General features: G+C 50.6%; 8 protein-coding genes across 8 annotated transcripts; 4 read left to right on the top strand and 4 right to left on the bottom strand.

Moving 5' to 3' along the window:
* Positions 1 to 77: 77 nt before the first annotated feature.
* AtWU_09348 (alpha/beta hydrolase fold family protein) lies at positions 78 to 963 on the bottom strand (the record flags this gene model as incomplete). The annotated part of the gene is made up of 3 exons (XM_035504454.1): positions 78 to 283; positions 336 to 574; positions 635 to 963. The coding sequence occupies 3 exons, from the start codon at positions 961 to 963 to the stop codon at positions 78 to 80; spliced, it is 774 nt and encodes a 257-aa protein (XP_035360347.1).
* A 1,730-nt stretch (positions 964 to 2,693) lies between these two features.
* AtWU_09347 (RTA1 domain protein) lies at positions 2,694 to 3,112 on the top strand (the record flags this gene model as incomplete). Its single annotated transcript, XM_035504453.1, has 2 exons — positions 2,694 to 2,882; positions 2,987 to 3,112. 2 exons carry the CDS (start codon positions 2,694 to 2,696, stop codon positions 3,110 to 3,112), a joined length of 315 nt encoding a protein of 104 aa, XP_035360346.1.
* Positions 3,113 to 3,756: 644 nt separating this feature from the next.
* On the top strand, positions 3,757 to 5,544 carry AtWU_09346 (amino acid transporter; the record flags this gene model as incomplete). Its single annotated transcript, XM_035504452.1, has 7 exons — positions 3,757 to 3,920; positions 4,024 to 4,037; positions 4,105 to 4,177; positions 4,247 to 4,578; positions 4,636 to 4,779; positions 4,839 to 5,279; positions 5,345 to 5,544. The coding sequence occupies 7 exons, from the start codon at positions 3,757 to 3,759 to the stop codon at positions 5,542 to 5,544; spliced, it is 1,368 nt and encodes a 455-aa protein (XP_035360345.1).
* A 1,406-nt stretch (positions 5,545 to 6,950) lies between these two features.
* AtWU_09345 (dienelactone hydrolase family protein) lies at positions 6,951 to 7,801 on the bottom strand (the record flags this gene model as incomplete). Its single annotated transcript, XM_035504451.1, has 3 exons — positions 6,951 to 7,159; positions 7,220 to 7,660; positions 7,714 to 7,801. The coding sequence occupies 3 exons, from the start codon at positions 7,799 to 7,801 to the stop codon at positions 6,951 to 6,953; spliced, it is 738 nt and encodes a 245-aa protein (XP_035360344.1).
* Positions 7,802 to 8,616: 815 nt separating this feature from the next.
* On the top strand, positions 8,617 to 10,048 carry AtWU_09344 (major facilitator superfamily protein; the record flags this gene model as incomplete). The annotated part of the gene is made up of 4 exons (XM_035504450.1): positions 8,617 to 8,760; positions 8,823 to 9,052; positions 9,107 to 9,317; positions 9,377 to 10,048. The coding sequence occupies 4 exons, from the start codon at positions 8,617 to 8,619 to the stop codon at positions 10,046 to 10,048; spliced, it is 1,257 nt and encodes a 418-aa protein (XP_035360343.1).
* Positions 10,049 to 10,240: 192 nt separating this feature from the next.
* AtWU_09343 (bifunctional terpene synthase/polyprenyl synthetase family protein) lies at positions 10,241 to 12,796 on the bottom strand (the record flags this gene model as incomplete). Its single annotated transcript, XM_035504449.1, has 9 exons — positions 10,241 to 10,558; positions 10,612 to 10,693; positions 10,750 to 10,816; positions 10,880 to 11,145; positions 11,212 to 11,366; positions 11,426 to 12,056; positions 12,108 to 12,355; positions 12,412 to 12,458; positions 12,517 to 12,796. The coding sequence occupies 9 exons, from the start codon at positions 12,794 to 12,796 to the stop codon at positions 10,241 to 10,243; spliced, it is 2,094 nt and encodes a 697-aa protein (XP_035360342.1).
* A 1,031-nt stretch (positions 12,797 to 13,827) lies between these two features.
* On the top strand, positions 13,828 to 15,040 carry AtWU_09342 (CRAL-TRIO domain-containing protein; the record flags this gene model as incomplete). Its single annotated transcript, XM_035504448.1, has 4 exons — positions 13,828 to 13,967; positions 14,018 to 14,159; positions 14,212 to 14,595; positions 14,645 to 15,040. The coding sequence occupies 4 exons, from the start codon at positions 13,828 to 13,830 to the stop codon at positions 15,038 to 15,040; spliced, it is 1,062 nt and encodes a 353-aa protein (XP_035360341.1).
* A 176-nt stretch (positions 15,041 to 15,216) lies between these two features.
* On the bottom strand, positions 15,217 to 16,371 carry AtWU_09341 (tellurite-resistance/dicarboxylate transporter family protein; the record flags this gene model as incomplete). The annotated part of the gene is made up of 1 exon (XM_035504447.1): positions 15,217 to 16,371. The coding sequence occupies one exon, from the start codon at positions 16,369 to 16,371 to the stop codon at positions 15,217 to 15,219; it is 1,155 nt and encodes a 384-aa protein (XP_035360340.1).
* Between the last annotated feature and the right edge of the window lie 433 nt (positions 16,372 to 16,804).

Here is a 16,804-nt window from a genome sequence, read left to right as displayed (position 1 = left end):
TGCTCGATCCCTTCATGATCACTGTTAAATCGCAGTCCTGCACGCGACACGGACTTCTGGCTTACTGGTGATCCTACTTAGGCATCCACACAAAAGTTCAATGTCATAGCCCGGCGGATTTTCTCTCCTTCTTTGATGAAGTCCTCGACGTTGTGTCGTGCCCTGGCCCAATGCTCCCTGTTGAACTGGCAACGATGGTTGACATAGTCGATCTTGACCTTGACAGATCCTCTCTCATCCTCCTCGCCCTCTTCGTAGACCCGGAACATTGTAGACTTGATTACTATGACATCCTATTAGTGGCTGCGTCACCGAAGACAGTAATATCTGCCTACCAGGATTTTCCTTGCCATCAGCACACACTTCCACATTGGTGAAATGGTACTGCTGCATGTCGTCTTGCTTGCGTGCAGCAACGATGCGGTTGATGATGCGCAAGACAACGCCAAACTGTGCCGGCATATTTTCCTTGGATTCCAGCCGCCCGCGCAGCTCCTGTTCGACCTTCTTGTTCATGTTCTTCTCATCTGTCTTCAGCTCAACGGTAAATTCCTTCTTGTCGGCTTCCACCAGCCTTCGTGGCGAAACGTTAGAGACCACTCCAAGAGAATTTACTCCCAGCATGGAAACTTACCAGGATTCGTGCTCCTTGCGCAGATACTGGATCGCCTTGCTGCGATAGTCGGTGCGTCTGACGCGCGATTCGTTGTAGTCGTCGGTTGGTAGATTTCCCTTCTGCATCAATTCATTGACCTGGGATTCAGCGCGCCCAAGTTCAAAGGCGTTCCAGGTCTCCAGGTCATGTCTCAACTCCTGCACTGCCTTGCGATGCTTGTCGGAGACCGGCTGATTGTAGTACATGAAGAGGAGACTAGGGGTGCCATAGTCACCAGTCACATCCACTCCCTCTGGAGCTCCCACAAATTTGTGTCCATTATCACCAGACAAGGGAGACACGTCCATTTTTGTGAATTCCTGTAGACAAGACTGTGGCTGGAGATATAATCAGACAAGGTTTCCTGTGATCTGGGAGAGATGCTTAAGCTGTCGATGAATCGAACTCTGGCATGGCTTCTCAGTGAGCAATGACTGGACTTCTTATAGCTTCGTGGTCCAGACAACAGGTGTGCTATGTTTTGTCGTGTTGTAAAGCCTGTGTCAAGGGCTAAGCGCTCATGTTACCATAACTTCCTTAGACTACTGATAGCAGCGGTTCCTACGACATCCGAAGTGATGCAGATGCGTAAGACTCCGCTGCATCCGACATCAGATTATGCTCTCCATGCGCCCAACGCAAAGCAACGTTGGCTATTAATTGATAGGTCCGGTGCTTCGCCTGACTTACCTTGGGGCACTTCACTGCATCGTGGAGCAGATGCAAGGTAACTCTCAAATGCACGCATATCCTTTACTCACACGAACTTGGGCTTTGCTCCGGGTCGGAGAAGGGTGTTTCAGGAATTGCTCATTCTATCTTGACATTGCACAGTTTACATGGAGCCCCAGCAAGTACACAGGATTCTTCTTAGTTGGATTAGGTTCCCACTTATAGTTATAGATTTACGTACGGTGGACAAAATCATCCATAATTATGAAAATCAATAGCGGCTTCAAATACCATTCCGACAATAGCATACTCCGACGGAACTATGAGCAAGTGCCACCGTAGCGAGATAGGTGCGTTGCTCCTCACGCACGCACATTCCTCGTCCACATCCACTTTGTGGCTTTGACCACGATACAGTAGACTGAGTATTTCACAGATATTCCAATTCGCGGCCTGACATGGTGTATCTGTAACACCGAGGTCAACTTAAGAAAACAAAGCAGTTGTCAACACCAGAAGCGGAGAAATCGCGCAGCCAATCTTGTTGTACGAGATGTACGCAATGTAACAAGCTTAAATGGCACGACGGGGTAAGCCTTGGCACAGACATCCTCGGGCGACTCGAAACAGCTACTTTGTTACGTGGAATGGGGGCCCAAGCTCACTATGGCTAGTCATGATGGCTTCATCTGATGCACGGAGTATAAGCAGCTGCGACATGACAGATTCCTACCACGTCAACCTCAGCACATATCCGCTACGGCCTAAGCGGGCAATTCCAATTCTGTCAGCGTCGTCTCGCAATTGGCATCAGATGGCCGTCAGCAAATAGCCAAGTGGCCAGCTGCAGACGATTTAGATCCTCGCTCGAATAGCCTTGGAAGCGCTCTCTTCGTTAGCGAGAGCCCAATGCACATTGCACGGTCACCAGTGTACGATACAAGATGACGCTACTCTCATACTCGCCAACACTTTGGGATTGCAAGGTAGTCTAGTCTCATGGTCAATCCTTCTACTTGAAGTGTCGAACATGGTCAACCGGCACTCTACGATCCCGATGAGTCACTCCCGTCATCCTGCCATCGCTAGATTTGCAGCTGTAGTCCACCAAGAAACAGCAATATGTGAAACAGCCAGCCTCTGACTAAATCATTGAAGCTACTATCCCTAGCTTCATTGCATCGGCTCACTGTATGAGTCAGGCGCACGTCATGATGCGGAAGTTCTATAACTGGGGATATTTGCCACCGGTGCATGATGGACACTGTCAAAACGAAGATAGTCACCGATGGAAAGGGTGGGTCCATGGACAAGATCGTCCGTGAGGCTGCAAAGAGCTCGCTCGCTAGATATGAGTCAGGGCAAGATGGGAAACGCGGCCGATTCCGGGGATCCGCCAGAAGGAGGCACGTGGCATGAATGGGGAGGGGAATGGGATCCAGGCCCATTTGGGATCATGGCTAATTTGGCTGGAGCTGTCACCGGTCGGCAAACCGGTCGGATGAACGAGTCAGATCGGCTTCGCAAGCTTCTAGAGAACCTTCGATTTCTCCAGGTTAGGTTCGACAAACTAGACGGGAGGCAACGCCGGAGTGCTGCCAGGAAGCTCCGAAGAACCGGCAGCGGCCATGCCTCAAGACACAAAAACTCTTAACCCAGTGGGGAAAGGCCTCCGTCTGGCCACCAGCCCTAACAAAGAACGCCGAGGGAAAGAAGGCGGAAAAGTGGAAAACCTTGAGAATGGGGAATCTGGAATCCGCCACCGCGACGCTGCATAAGGTTTAGTGGCTACGACAACCCCCTCCGGCCGCCGGATTGCAACAGGAAAAAAGAGGGGACGCAAAGTAGTATTTCCGGGGCTGAGCTTAATTTGATCCTCATGCTTCCCCCAGGTCCGGTGCCGGACCAGCAAGCATTTGCGATATCTGGTGATTCCTCGTCCAATCGAGGTGTGAAAATCGTGCAGGATGTTCGTCGATCATCTTCAGATGGTCCCTGGACGTTTTTTTAGCTTAGATAGAGGCTTTTTGTGCCTGAACGATGCATGGTGCGACCGGTGGAGCCGTGAGGGCGAGCAGGAGCCCGATGTCGGAGCAGGATTCTGCGGGCGGCAAAGTTTGTGTCACACCAGCAGAGATTGCATTAAGTCGGCCTCTGATTTGCCAGAGCGACCCTTCTATTAACTAAGAAAAACCTCCTCGCCATGCGTCAATGCTTTGCAGACTCTGGCCATATATGGTTGACGCCCGCATCGTGCGGGTGTGCCTGGGTTTAGTTCCGCTACTCCCTTTACCTGGTGCTGTTGCTGCTGTCGCTGAGACTTCGAGAGATTCGAGACGGGTGCTTGTTCAACACTTTATATCCCATCCATCTCACTCACCCTGCTCGAGGAGTCGGCCTGTCAACCAACCCATCCCTGAACAGCAATCATGTCGACCTTGGACGTGAAGGATATTGAGAATGGACCGGGTCGCCGGGTCGAAGAAGATGGAGGCATGTGGGAGAATGATATCGTGAAGACACCTTCCGTGGAGAAGGACCCCTTTGGAAATGAAGCTGTTGGAGAGGTTCACTATAAGACTCTCGACTGGTGGTACGTTTGGACCCCGTGAACTATATACTACTGCACCGTTTATATCGGACGGTATATACTCTTCATGGCAGAGACTGACAAATCATTTTTTTCTCAATTATAGGCAATCTGGAATGCGTATGCTGCTCCACTTTGATATCGTCTCCTCTGATCCATGTAACTAACCTTGACTTTTTGTCTGCAGTGATGATCGCCGAGACTGTGTCACTGGGTGTTCTGTCTCTTCCCGCCACCGTGGCTGAGGTTGGCTTGATCCCGTAAGTAGTATACGATTTCGTACCGTCTACATCGTCACCCAGTCTGTTGCTAACCAGTTATGCCTTCAGTGCCATCATCCTCATCGTCGGCATGGGCATCATCGCCACTTACTCTGGCTATGTCATTGGACAGTTTCGGGCCAGGTATCCCTTCATCCACAGCATGGCTGATGCCGGCGAGGTCTTGTGCGGCCGCTATGGTCGCATGTTCACGGAATTCGCTCAACTGGTGTTCTTCATGTTCGCATCGGGTAGTCACTTGGTGACCTTCACTGTCATGATGAACACCCTTACCAACCACGGAACCTGCTCTGTCGTGTTTGGTGTTGTCGGCTTGGTGCTTTCCTTTGCCTGCTCTCTCCCTCGTACCATGAAGAACGTCTCATGGCTGGCCGTGACTTGTCAGTACTTCATTGTGTCCATCTTCAGCCTTCTATCATGCTAACTTTGTGTTTCAGCCTTCATCAGTATCTTCTCAGCCGTCTTGATCACCATGATTGGAGTCGCTGTTGAACACCCAAACCCTCCGCCCATGCAGCTCACCCGCTCAACTTCTTTCGTAAAGGGTTTCTCAGCTGTCACTAACATCGCTTTTGCTTACTGTTCGTCTTCTATCCCCCAATTATGAACGGTCGCATCTGAGTACTAATCCTTGGTCCAGGTGGTCATCCTGCCTTCTTCGGTTTCATCGCCGAGATGAAGGATCCCAAGGACTTCCCCAAGTCCCTCTGCATGTTGCAAGGCTTTGAAATCGTCTTCTACACGGTCGCATCCGCCGTCATCTATCGCTACGCTGGTCAGAACGTCACCTCCCCCGCTCTGGGCTCCGCCGGTATTGTCGTCCGTAAGGTCGCCTATGGCATTGCCATTCCCACCATCGTCATCGCGGGTGTCGTCCTGGGACACGTTGCCATCAAGAACGTCTACGTCCGCCTGTTCCGCGGTACGGATGTCATGCACAAGCGCAGTGCCCTGGGTGTCGGTGCCTGGATTGGTCTCGCTGCGGGCTACTGGATCATCGCCTGGGTGATTGCCGAGGCCATCCCTGTCTTCAGCGATCTTGTCAGCTTGGTCAGCGCATTGTTTGCTAGTTGGTTTTCATGTGAGTATTCCTTATGTTATCGATGTGTCCTTGACCCTATGAGTTATTTACTAACAATCTTTTAGTCGGTCTGCCCGGTGTCTTCTGGCTGTACATGTACTGGGGCAACTACTTCACCTCTGTCCGCAAAACGCTGCTTACCCTCGCCAACGTGGCCTTGTTTGGCATTGGCGCCACCATCTGTGTCTGTGGTCTCTGGGTCTCCGGACTCTCGATCTCCAGTGACAGCTCTGGCAGCAGCTTCTCCTGCGCCAATAATGCCTAATTCGGGTCATGAGCTACTGCCTCCTCATGACTGGGTTGTATATATGTATAGACTTGTATTATAGATAGACCTTTATTTAATATACCCCTTTGCGTTTGTTGTTCACCACTGGATTCGTACATGTATGCTCAAGATTGACATGTACAAGCCATTTCCCAGTACTGTTCCCAAGTGTCACTTGACTAGTTTCATCTCCATCGATATTGACGTGATTTTGTTGGCCTCTTCACTCCAGGCTGCACTTTCTATGGTGCCCCCAATGCAAGGTCAGTATCGATTGCTCAAATCAGCAAATTCCCGACAAAGCTGTCCCTATACTACGGTCGGCACTTACTACTACGTACTAGTAATGTTGGATTTACCTCGATTTGCAAGCCTGTGTAGTAATGAGACTGTTCTACGACGAGTAAAGGAGGATGAAATCCCGACTTGTGGTACCAATGTGTATAAAGTTGAATTTGAATGTATATATATATGTCCGTAACGAACACCAGTAGTTACCCGTTGCATACCCCACACACTCCAGAGTTGAAAGCATACAATTTCAACTGTCATTCAGCAGTTTGTAAGTTAACCGGAATGCCAAACCCTGGCTGTACTAGATACTAGTGTTTCAAAACATATGATTTCACAATACTAGCACATGCTCCATAATATGATGCAGGTGAGTCACCCACAGAATTGCATCTCCGCTTTCACATGATGGAGGCATAATCATCCGAGGTGCCCGGTTAGGGCCCCTGGGCCATCAAGGTATCTTTCTTAGTCTCTCAGCCGTTGTTGGATCGAGGATCTCTATTTGGGGACGATGCTACTTCAGGGTCCACTGGAGGACGCTACGTTACATCACCTTCGCGCCATAATTGCCTTGACTGCTGCGAGCGGAAGGTGGCGCGATCGGGTGTATGCAGGTGCATAAAGTTATCCGCTTAGTCATTGACATAACACAAGACTGAAAGTAGCCTATTCAGGAAAACGCGTCGCTCAAAACAACGCGATGGCAATCATTCCATTGCCAGACAGGAAATTAGGTTTCGTGATATGCTGATGCGGAAGGAACGATCGATGCCTGGCTATATGATATACTGCTGTTCTCTAAGATAGAACCTCGTTATTCGTTCGGCTCATGCAATACTTCTCCTGGAAGTTCTCTGGCCTTGATGAATTGGGTATATAGGTAGTAAGTACTCCGTGGTACATGTACTATGTGTAATCCCCGAAACAAGGACCAGCACTACTTGAAGTCTGCGAAGAAGATACATCTGTAACCTATGGAAGTTTGTAGACATCAATATATGCATAGTCCCGCTGAAGGTTGAGCATGCGATGAACCATAAGTAATGGAAAGGTCTAGCCTCAGCCGTCCAACCTGAACAGTGAATCAAGTGTTGGCTGGCCCCAATCATTCACTCCTTCACATAACGATCGAACCATGCCACAGCCTGCTCAAATGCCGCTTCTTTGGCGAATCTCTGTCGCGGCTCTGCTAGATCACAGCGGACCGCAAATCCGTGCTCTACATCAGAGAATAAATTGATCTGAAAGGGGACATCAACTCTGGCGAGAATTGCCTCACTTTCGTGGCGGTTGGCAGTGGTGAAGACGGGATCAATAACTTGTCCATTGGTCAGCATAACCAATAATGTAGGAGAGTACACAGTTCTGCTCAACTCACTGGCTGCAGCAATGCTCAAAGGCCCTTCGACCCCCTCCAGCTCCTTCACCGTCACCATGGTTGGGTGGGCAACGAACCCTGCGTTTAGTTTGCCAGCTTTGAGGTAGCGACACACATATTTGCCGCCAAAACAATACCCGACAGCGCCGACTTGCTGGCAGGCGAGGGTAGTGCGCATCTCCCCTAGTATAGCATCGATAATAGGATCGACCCTAGGTGGCAGGTGTTGGTTGTACCAGCCCATAATATCAAAGTCGGGCCCATAGTCGACTGGGATGGGATCGCCATGGAAGAGGTCGGGCATAACCACGAGGAAGCCACGGGCGGCAAACTGGTCCGCCATCAAATGGGCATTGATGAAGCGATGGCCATTGCCATCAGTAAGGAACAAGATGGCATTCTTTGTCGACCGATCAGGTGGATAGGCGATGTACGTCGAGACTATCACACAATCAGTGGTGGTAGTGACAACGTTGTCGGTAGTAAATACACACTGTTGGCAAGTTCTTGGATCTCCCCACTGGCCCTGCCCTCGTGCAGATGTCCTGCCATGCAGCATTGAGATGGCGCATTGGAAGTCATTATTGCGATGGGCCACCAAAGCAATGGCCAGCAACAGGTGCTGAACTGGCCAGGAATTAATATGGGACGGGAAAAGCATACTGACGCAGGCAACCAGCGGTTGGCGTAATCCTTTCAGCGGAGGTTCAGCCTATTGTCGGACCCCTGCGGATATTCCGATTTAATAAGACAAATTTGATCGAACCGGGTTTGTCACATCGTTAGAAAGCTTTGGAGTTTGGACTGGGCCTCACTGTGTCGAATATGCATGCAGATGCAAAGCCACAATACCACCTATAAATAGTTGCAACTCACCTGAGCCACCATGGAGGAGGCCACCTGCTAAAACACCACAGCCTGATGGCTTTGGACCACGGTACGGTCCGCGGCGCCTTGTAGTGGGGACTAAATGTCCTTTCTTCGAGACGCCAATGACCCGACCAGCCACTTAGCGATGGACCGGGTGGCAGACTTGCAGGGATCTAAGGACTGGCCGAGCCACCGGTCGCATCCCCAGCTGGTGCACGTTGAGCGAGGGTTTCAGGTAAGCGCCGATATCCTGGCCACTCATATCTCCGCCAGGGAAGATTTGGTGGTGCCTGCATAACCTCCAAGCAGTCAGCGCGTGGTAGGCTGGCTATATGGGCAGCCTATCTCCCCCCGGAAGAACTGACAGGCAGTCCAGTTCAGTCCGGGCCATGCTTCCCATGTCAACAAATTCTACCTCTACCACAGCTATAGTTGATGGCTGGATTGACGAGCCCGATGGGCGGGGCACCTGGTCCATTCTCTCGAGCTGTCTACTGACTATTGTACTATGTTGCTGGACGGCTGTCATGCCCAACATCCCTGCCCGCTCCGACCGATGGTATCATGGCCTACGCGACCGACTGCATTTGGCCTCTCTGGGACTTTTGGGCCCCGAATTTCTGCTTATGCTGGCGCTAGGGCAGTGGTCCTCGGCGCGAGCGTCTGTCAAGGTCTCGAGATCATTCTGTACTGGTCTGCCCAGAACAATAAACGTGGCTAATACCCTCGCCAGGGATTCGAGCGACTATTGACAACGAAGACCACCAAGCGTCCCCGTTGGACTTTAACTCATGCCTTCTATGCGGATATGGGGGGTTTCTTGGTCGATGGCCCGGGAACCGATAGGCCATTCCCAGTAAACGCGAAGCAGCTTCAATTCCTCATTGAGAAGGGCTACGTCGATTACCCTATGATAGGTGAAGACGACATCAACGATCGAAACAAATCTGACGCCTTCTCTCGGTACGTCTCCAGCTTGCTCGAGAGCGTTTGCCTTCCGCTTATTTGAGTTTCCAGTGTGATCGCGGTATGCCAGGCACTGTGGTTGCTCGTCAACTGTGCCATGCGTGTAGCTCAGGGACTGGCCCTGACGACCTTGGAGCTCACTACTATCTCATTTGTAGTGGTATTTCTTGTGACGTCTTTCTGCTGGCGCTTTAAGCCATCGGACATCTCGAGTACCCTGACTCTTGACGTAAATACCGATATCAATATCATTCGGGAACAGGTATGTTTGACTCTACTCTAGCCAGTGATGTGCGTTAACAGTATCTCGTTTCGGATTAGCATTGCCCTTATCCTTCGCAAGAATGGCACGAGACACCCCTGGACTTTGTGTGTGACGATGTCTCCTTTTGCGCAGTGCACTGGCATTACTACACAGAAATCCTGCGAAAAATGCACATTCCGATGTTTTCACGCCCAATGACCGCAAAACCACGCGATCGCATTGTCAGTGACAACTTTCCCGTCACCGACCTGAAGGCCGATTGCATTGCTACCCCAGTGCTGCTTGTATTCGGCTCAATGTTCATGCTTGCCTGGAATTTCCACTTTCCTTCCCCCGTCGAACATCTTTTGTGGCGTATCGCTAGTATATACAACCTGGTATTCACCGTCATCGGTGGACTGCATGCCGGTTATTGCGACAAGATTCTGCTGCCCAGGGAGTATAAGCGGCGAATGGTTCTGCCCTTGTCGACAATAAAGACCTCGACTAACCCATCCCGGCAGCGGTCGTTTCTGCGAAACTTAGCAGCCAAGTTGAGAAACATCGATCCGTATCGCAATCCCAAGAGGGAGGTTCCTCTCCGTGTGCTATTTCCTACTTCTGTTCTTTGTGCAGCCTATTGCGTGGGTCGAGCGTACGTTCTTACGGAGGACTTTATCGGACTGCGCAGTTTGCCTGCCAGTGCCTTTCAGACGGTTAGCTGGTCAGATTATGTCCCGCATCTGTAAGCAGGGCGCGGTGCAGCGGATAACTCATTGCTCATAGCACACATCTAATAACACAGAGATTCTATATACTGTAAATGTTCAAATGGACAAGACCACCTAAGCATTTCATACTAGCCATCACGGCCCCAATGGTAAGATAAACGCCAAATCCCACATTACTGTCGTGACTTTCATCCATCGGTCTATACAATATCAGACTTCCAGTCGGTGAACAAGGAGTCTCAGAACCCAGTTCGGGCAGCCCGATTCCTTTTCCACCTCGTCGATCCGATGCCGGATTTCACCCATCAGGCCTCGAAGTGCTTCTTGCGTGTGTCCCATGCTTCCGCTCTCGTGGAGATAGTCCAATACCAGTTGCTTCTGCACGATATCAAGTCTGCCCGACTGGCGGCCGTGCTGTAGAATATACCGAATATCCGATGATTCAGGCAATGACTTATTGGCATGAATCAGGGGAAACGAGAACTTCCCCTCATCTAGATCCTCGCAAAAACCCTTTTGTCCGGTGTACTGCGCTTTTGTGTCAATTTTAATGTCTAGCTGTACTGTGTTGGTGAACTGACCTCTTCAGTAAGGTTCTTGTAATCATCTCGGATTTGGAAATATTCCCCCATAAGGTCGACAAGAGGTTCCAATGGGAGGTATCTATTGTGTCGGGTAAGATTAGTATAGTCTTTCATCAAGGCATCCGCGCTTCCTACCGGTTCTTCTTTGACGTCGCCTTTTGCATCATCAACCGAGATAATAGCCGGAAGAGACCACCAGTTTCTGAATACCAGTCAGTACCAAGTTTGTGATAGGAAATGATGAGATGGAAAAGCCTGGATTTACTTTGACGTATCATCTCCCGGTATTCGTCCTCCGACGGACACTCGCCCTGCCGTGTCCAGTACAGATCGAAACTCTGACCAACGAACAGATTACGCATCTCTTCGACGAAGATGTCCACACAACGCGAGTCCTCCAACAGCCTCACTTGATCCATAGCCTGAATCAGGACAAAGTTAGCGGAGTTGATTGTCAGCGCCTGTCCAAAGACGGTGTGTGTCGCGGGCTGGCCCCGACGCAGAGGCGATCCGTCTTCAATGTCATCCAACCTACGCAGGAGGATATTTCGTTAGCAGAGTGGCGTTTGGGGTAAACCTTTTAATGCAATCACTCACATCAGAGAGGCATTATGTAAAGTCTTTGCAATGGTCTTTATGACGCTTACGAAGCGATCCGGGAGAGCAAGCCACACGTTCAGCGCGTCGATAAAGGCCTCGCGAACACCTTTGGAGGGTAGAGAGGCAATATACTCTGCTGGACCATTGAGGTGCTTTATAGACTGTTAGAAAATTTCCATCAATAAGAGGTTACATTGCACAACGCTCATACCTCTGTTCCGAGTATAACCCGGTCGGTCTCCTTTTCCCTGTCGTCGACAGAAGGAGCTGATGAAACTGATGATCGTGCAGAACGATCACTTGCTCCAGTCCAGAGGGAGGACATAGACGAGATACTATCTCCCGAGACGCTCCGTCGTTTACCTATGTTAGGCAAGTCGCGAGCCTCTTTCATCGATGCTTGCAACAGGGCACTGCCTTCCTCACATAGCCAGGGGTGGTACCGAGGACATCGTAGACTCCAAGCGACGTTCCCTGGAATTTGGCATCCCAACGCAGTGAGATACAATTGCAGCTTGGCGTTGGACTTTCCTTGGCCAGCCATAAATTCTTGTACTCGTTGCTGGTACCCCCTCTCGTAGTCGTTTGTGACTTGCCGGACAAGCTGTTTGGCTTCCTCTTCATTCACCTGGTGCCATTGCATGAATAACCAGACGGCATTCGTCAAGGCGGTTTGATTTGATTCTGGCTTATGAAACTCTTCCCACTCGATATCAAAGGAGAAGTAGTCATTGGCGAGTCCCAGGGCAGCATAGCACGGCTTGACAATAGGAGCGACAAGCTCCTCTTCTTCGGGCGTGAGGAGAAGGCCCATTCCAAAACGCATCACTGTGTCCACAAACCTGTAATTTTGGTTAGAGCAGCGTAAGTTTGAATCAGTAGGGACTTCTTACGGTGCACCCGTGTCAACAATTCGGTAGTCCACGTATTCCTCCAGGTTCTCAAAGGCGCGGGTCTTGTCCTGCTCGGCGGTTGTGTTGATCATCGTCTTCCAGGAGTCAATAACAACCTCAGCGCATGCAGTGTCAATCGACAGGAGGTCGAGTAGCATTTTAGACTGGATCTGTTTGGCTCCAGTGACCGATCGCACGGTTCGGTACTCTGTCTCATCGAGAGCAATATCATCCGTGTTATTGTTTAACTATAGTTGGTTAGGTCTGGGCGACTCTCTGGAGTCAACTTCGCTGTAGGGCATACTGTGGATTTGGCGGCTGATTCAACCACATTATCGTACATGAATGCGTCTATTACGTGTGAGCTTTGGCGAAACAGTTGTGGCTTAGCGTGTCATTGAAATCTCACATTCGAAACAGTAGCTAATGATGGCAATGCAATCGGGCCGACAAAAGGGCAAGACGACCGCGGAGAAGTGACCCTCCCACGGGTTACAGCATCCCCAGCGCTCTATCGGCCCGATATACTGCTCCCAATCGTCTCGGCATTGCTGAGATCCTGTATTGGCCCAGTCCTCAAACTTATGACGTCGCAGAGGATAATCTCTGCAGAATCCTTGAAGATCCCGTGAGGCACGAGGAACCGGGTCAGAGGTATCATCGGGGAATAAATGTGGAAGTGCCATCATTGTATGAAGCGAATAAATCTCCGAACACTGAACATTCAAGTGGCTCTGCATATAATGCAGGGATAGTGAGAGGCCAAAATAAGACAGTTCTACAAGACTGGCATGGTTGTCTTTAAATTCAATACCATGGACCGACGAGCCCATTTTTCCGGAAAAAGAACTCGCAGCTTCATAATGAGGCAACTCGGCGTAATTGTTTGATTTCATACGTTGCCAGCAAGGATATATCTGTATACGAGAACAGGCGTTCATCTGAGCGGGAAGCACGATCTGATCTGAAGGGGATCATTGTAGGCATGGGCCAATCAATGCCTTGCGGGCAGTGGAGATCTGTGAACCATCAACCAGAGTTGCGTCGCGATGAGGTGTGCCAGGATTGGAGAATCCACTCAAAATCCACTTGGATCCTTCATTCTTCGAGTCTAATTGGGGCAAAGATGAAGATCGTTGAGAGTGCAGTTCGTGTTATGGATTACGTTGAAAGGTTGACCCAGGCTCGGCTCATTCAAGGAATAAGCTCAAAAGTGTAAGTCATTGATTACATACATTTAATTGCATCTAATTTCGGGTTGATTGCCTTGCAAGGACCAATAAGATTGCGGCAGTTGGTGAGGGAAACCTGGCACCGGAAGATCGGCAAGTGAAGCCATCATTATGGGATTTAAACTTCATCTCTCACGACGCTAACATCCTTGATGTTCCCGAGGGAAGGGTAAGACGGCGGGAAGCGAAACCCGACAACTGGCTTTGACAATGTGCTTTGTGGGTTCATAGAGTGGAAATCCACCCCTCATATCTCAGACAACTAAATTTAACCAGAATATTGGGGGCGTGCGAGCAATCACACATCATCCGGCTGCATGCCGCTAAGGCCGTGACTCTTTTCAGCCGCGCCCCCAGCCACTCAGCTCTGTGAATGTCACCGTGACACTGCAATGACAAAAGCCTTGAAGCGGCACCCTTATCCTGCAACGCCATAGATCTGGTCACTTCTCTGACCTCCTGGCATTTCACTCTTTTCGTACCTCAATATGGGAGAGTTATCTGCAGACCAGTCGACCGTGCTAGAGATTTTCAAGGGGTGCTGTTCTGCAGAAGGCCTATTGGGGCGTCGGGAGGGGTTGCAGGCTGGGGATGTGGAAGATGGGATCACTGACAACACTACCCTTTTGTGAGCAAATCATCCCTTTTCATTGAGACCATACTGACTGGCATGTATAGACGATATTTGGAGGCCCGTCGCAGGGACCCAAAGGACGCCCTAAAGCAATTGCAAGAGGCAGCTCAGTTTCAGGCTGATAGACAGGTTCTCCGTCTATATGATCTGATCTCCGTGAATGATTATGAGGAGACACGAAAGCTGGTATGCTGAAATCCCGACGAGTCGCATGCAAACCATCTCACACGAGGGCTAGTATCCTCACTGGACGGGACGACGGGACCGCCGAGGGCGACCTATCATGGCGCTTGATGTCGCTCATTTGAAGGCATCGACTATGGCAGCCTGGAGGAAGACGCGTGACATTTCAAGGCAAACTGAAATGATTTTATCGAACCCAATCATTCCGGACATGGAACAACGCGCAGCAATACATTTTGATAGCCTAACTCGATTCGTGCTCCCGCTTTGTACAGCCATGAGCGACCGGCCTGACCCGACCATCCCCGTCACCAAGTCAATCTACATCGTCGATGCCTCTGCCATCTCGCTGAAGCAAGCCTGGGATTTGCGGGATTTTGCACGCGATATCAGCTGGATCCTGTCGACCTGCTATCCAGAGACCATTGATCGGATTATTGTAAGAAATATTTACACCGTGACTGAGATCGATGTTGACTCTTTTTTAGGTGGGTAATGCGCCCTTCTACTTTGCCAAGATCTGGGCTTTCATGAAGAACTTTGTCGACCCCATGACGGCGGACAAGCTGGTCATCACCAGGCCCGCGGATGCATACGCGACCATGGCAGAATACATCGAACACAAGGACATCCCAAGCCAGTTCGGAGGAGGTTTCCAGTTCACGAATGGGATGCTGCCGGATTTGGACGAAGGCATACGGCAGGCTCTACAATGGACCATCTCCGGTAAGGAGGCATTCCCGCAAGGGCCACTCAAGTGGACCGAAGACGAGAATGGCCAGCGACGGGCCGTAGCAACAGGAAGCATCGATAGTCGGCAGCGATGCGAGGAAGTTGCAATTCTTCCAGTGAACCCGACAATAAATTCGCAGCTACCGAATTGACTACAAAGCATGATTTAGTGTCCATGAGATAGAGCATGGTCTTGTTATTAGGAATTTCTCTAAAGACAGTAGTGACCGCAAACGCCAAGGACATAGCCAGCTATGTCACTTTACTTTCTATCTATTCTCTAGTGGGTAATAACCAATCCGTCAAGGGTATATGCCGCATGAGTAAGCTAGAACTCCTTTTTATACATCCATTTGAATAGTTGGCAGACCGTGATGGTTAACCATAAACACACCTGAAAGATGGTCATCCCCGTCCCGACCCACTCAATCGCCGGTGAAGCCAAATACTCCCCCAAGTCGATCGTCGCCAGAACGAAGCCAGTGATGGGAAAGACCATGCACCACCAGATGAGCTCAAAGCGAATGGTGTGGTGCCAGAGAGCCTCCAGCATGCTTAGTGCCGCCATGCAGAAGAGAAAGAAGGCCAAGATCCATAAAAATACCGACGCGGCCACAGCAACAATGAGCAGGACATCCGCGGTGCGCACACTCGTTGCGGCGCTGATATATTGGGTTGGGAGTTTTTCCACCGCAGCGTCCGCCATGCTGATCATGGCGATGATTGTGAAACTGGGCGGGCCCACTGCGATGAACATCTCCGGTCGGAAATTTGGCACCGGGAGACCCTCGCTGGAAATCTCCGTCAGACTCTGCACCAGAACGACCAGGAACATGAGGAATCCGAATCCTTGCATGGTGGTGCCGCCTACAAGCATGGGCACCGCCTGAGCGGGGGCCTGGTTCGGGGCCAACACGCCGGCCATGGTGCCACTGAGCATCGGTGGGAAGTAGGGTAGGATGTTCACAATGGCAAAGTGGTCGCCATGGTTGGTGCCCGTATACGGAATCCACCAACCCAAGAGAATAGAGAGCAATAGCGAGACGCCAGTGTAGACCCAGAAGAAGACGTTCAGGGTGAGGATTAACCAGCGGCCACAATGTGGGGTGCCATAGTAGGAGGTGCAGAAGATGATGGTCGCAAAGGCGAGCAGCGAAACGGGGACAAAATACAGGTCCTGGGGCTTCTTGATATGCAGCCACCGGGCGGCAAAACTGGGCGATTCTTCCAGGGGCTTAGGGGCCTTCTGTGGTCGGACAGCCTCGAATAGGAGACAGAGGGTAACTGTGGTGTATATAACGAGGTTGGCGATGAAGACGATGGTTCCGATGGTCGTGAGGCCGGTGAACTGGTTTGGGGTCTGGTGCAGCAGTACCGCTATCCCACCCCAGCTGAGTGAGATGGCATACCAGCCCCAGGCTACCGATGAGGTAACCCTGCGAATGGGAGACATTGTATAGCGTCCTCCTGCATCCTGGCTCATGTCGATGGCGATGGTGATGGTGAGGTTGGCAAGAGGGCGGAGGAGTCGGACTAACAATCATGGCCAGGTGGTAGGGTCCTCCACGGGCTAAATAACCGTGTTCTCCCGACCGCGTGTCCAAATATCTTGTTGTTTTGTATTTATCATCTGTTGCCTTTCCTGGACATCACCGAGCATCATATCCAAGTCTCTCATGGTTTCGGAGGCAATGGTTGGTGACGTCATTTTCAACTCGCAGTGGAGTCGCTCTCAACCAGGCATGTTGGCACAGATGATGAAAGAACAACTGATGCCAGATAACAATCAATATCTGGTCAACAAGACCTTATCAATCCGCCCCCATCTCGGTCTATTGCCGAAGTGGTCCGATATTTGGCTCGGGATACCGATCGGGTGGCCGCAGGGGCAATATATATACTGTGGACTACTGCTA

Source organism: Aspergillus tubingensis, assembly GCF_013340325.1.
Source record: "Aspergillus tubingensis WU-2223L DNA, scaffold_11, whole genome shotgun sequence".
In the NCBI taxonomy this organism is placed as follows: Eukaryota; Fungi; Ascomycota; class Eurotiomycetes; order Eurotiales; family Aspergillaceae; genus Aspergillus; species Aspergillus tubingensis.
Note: the sequence above shows the minus strand (reverse complement) of the source record. Positions and strands in the feature narration are given on the sequence as shown.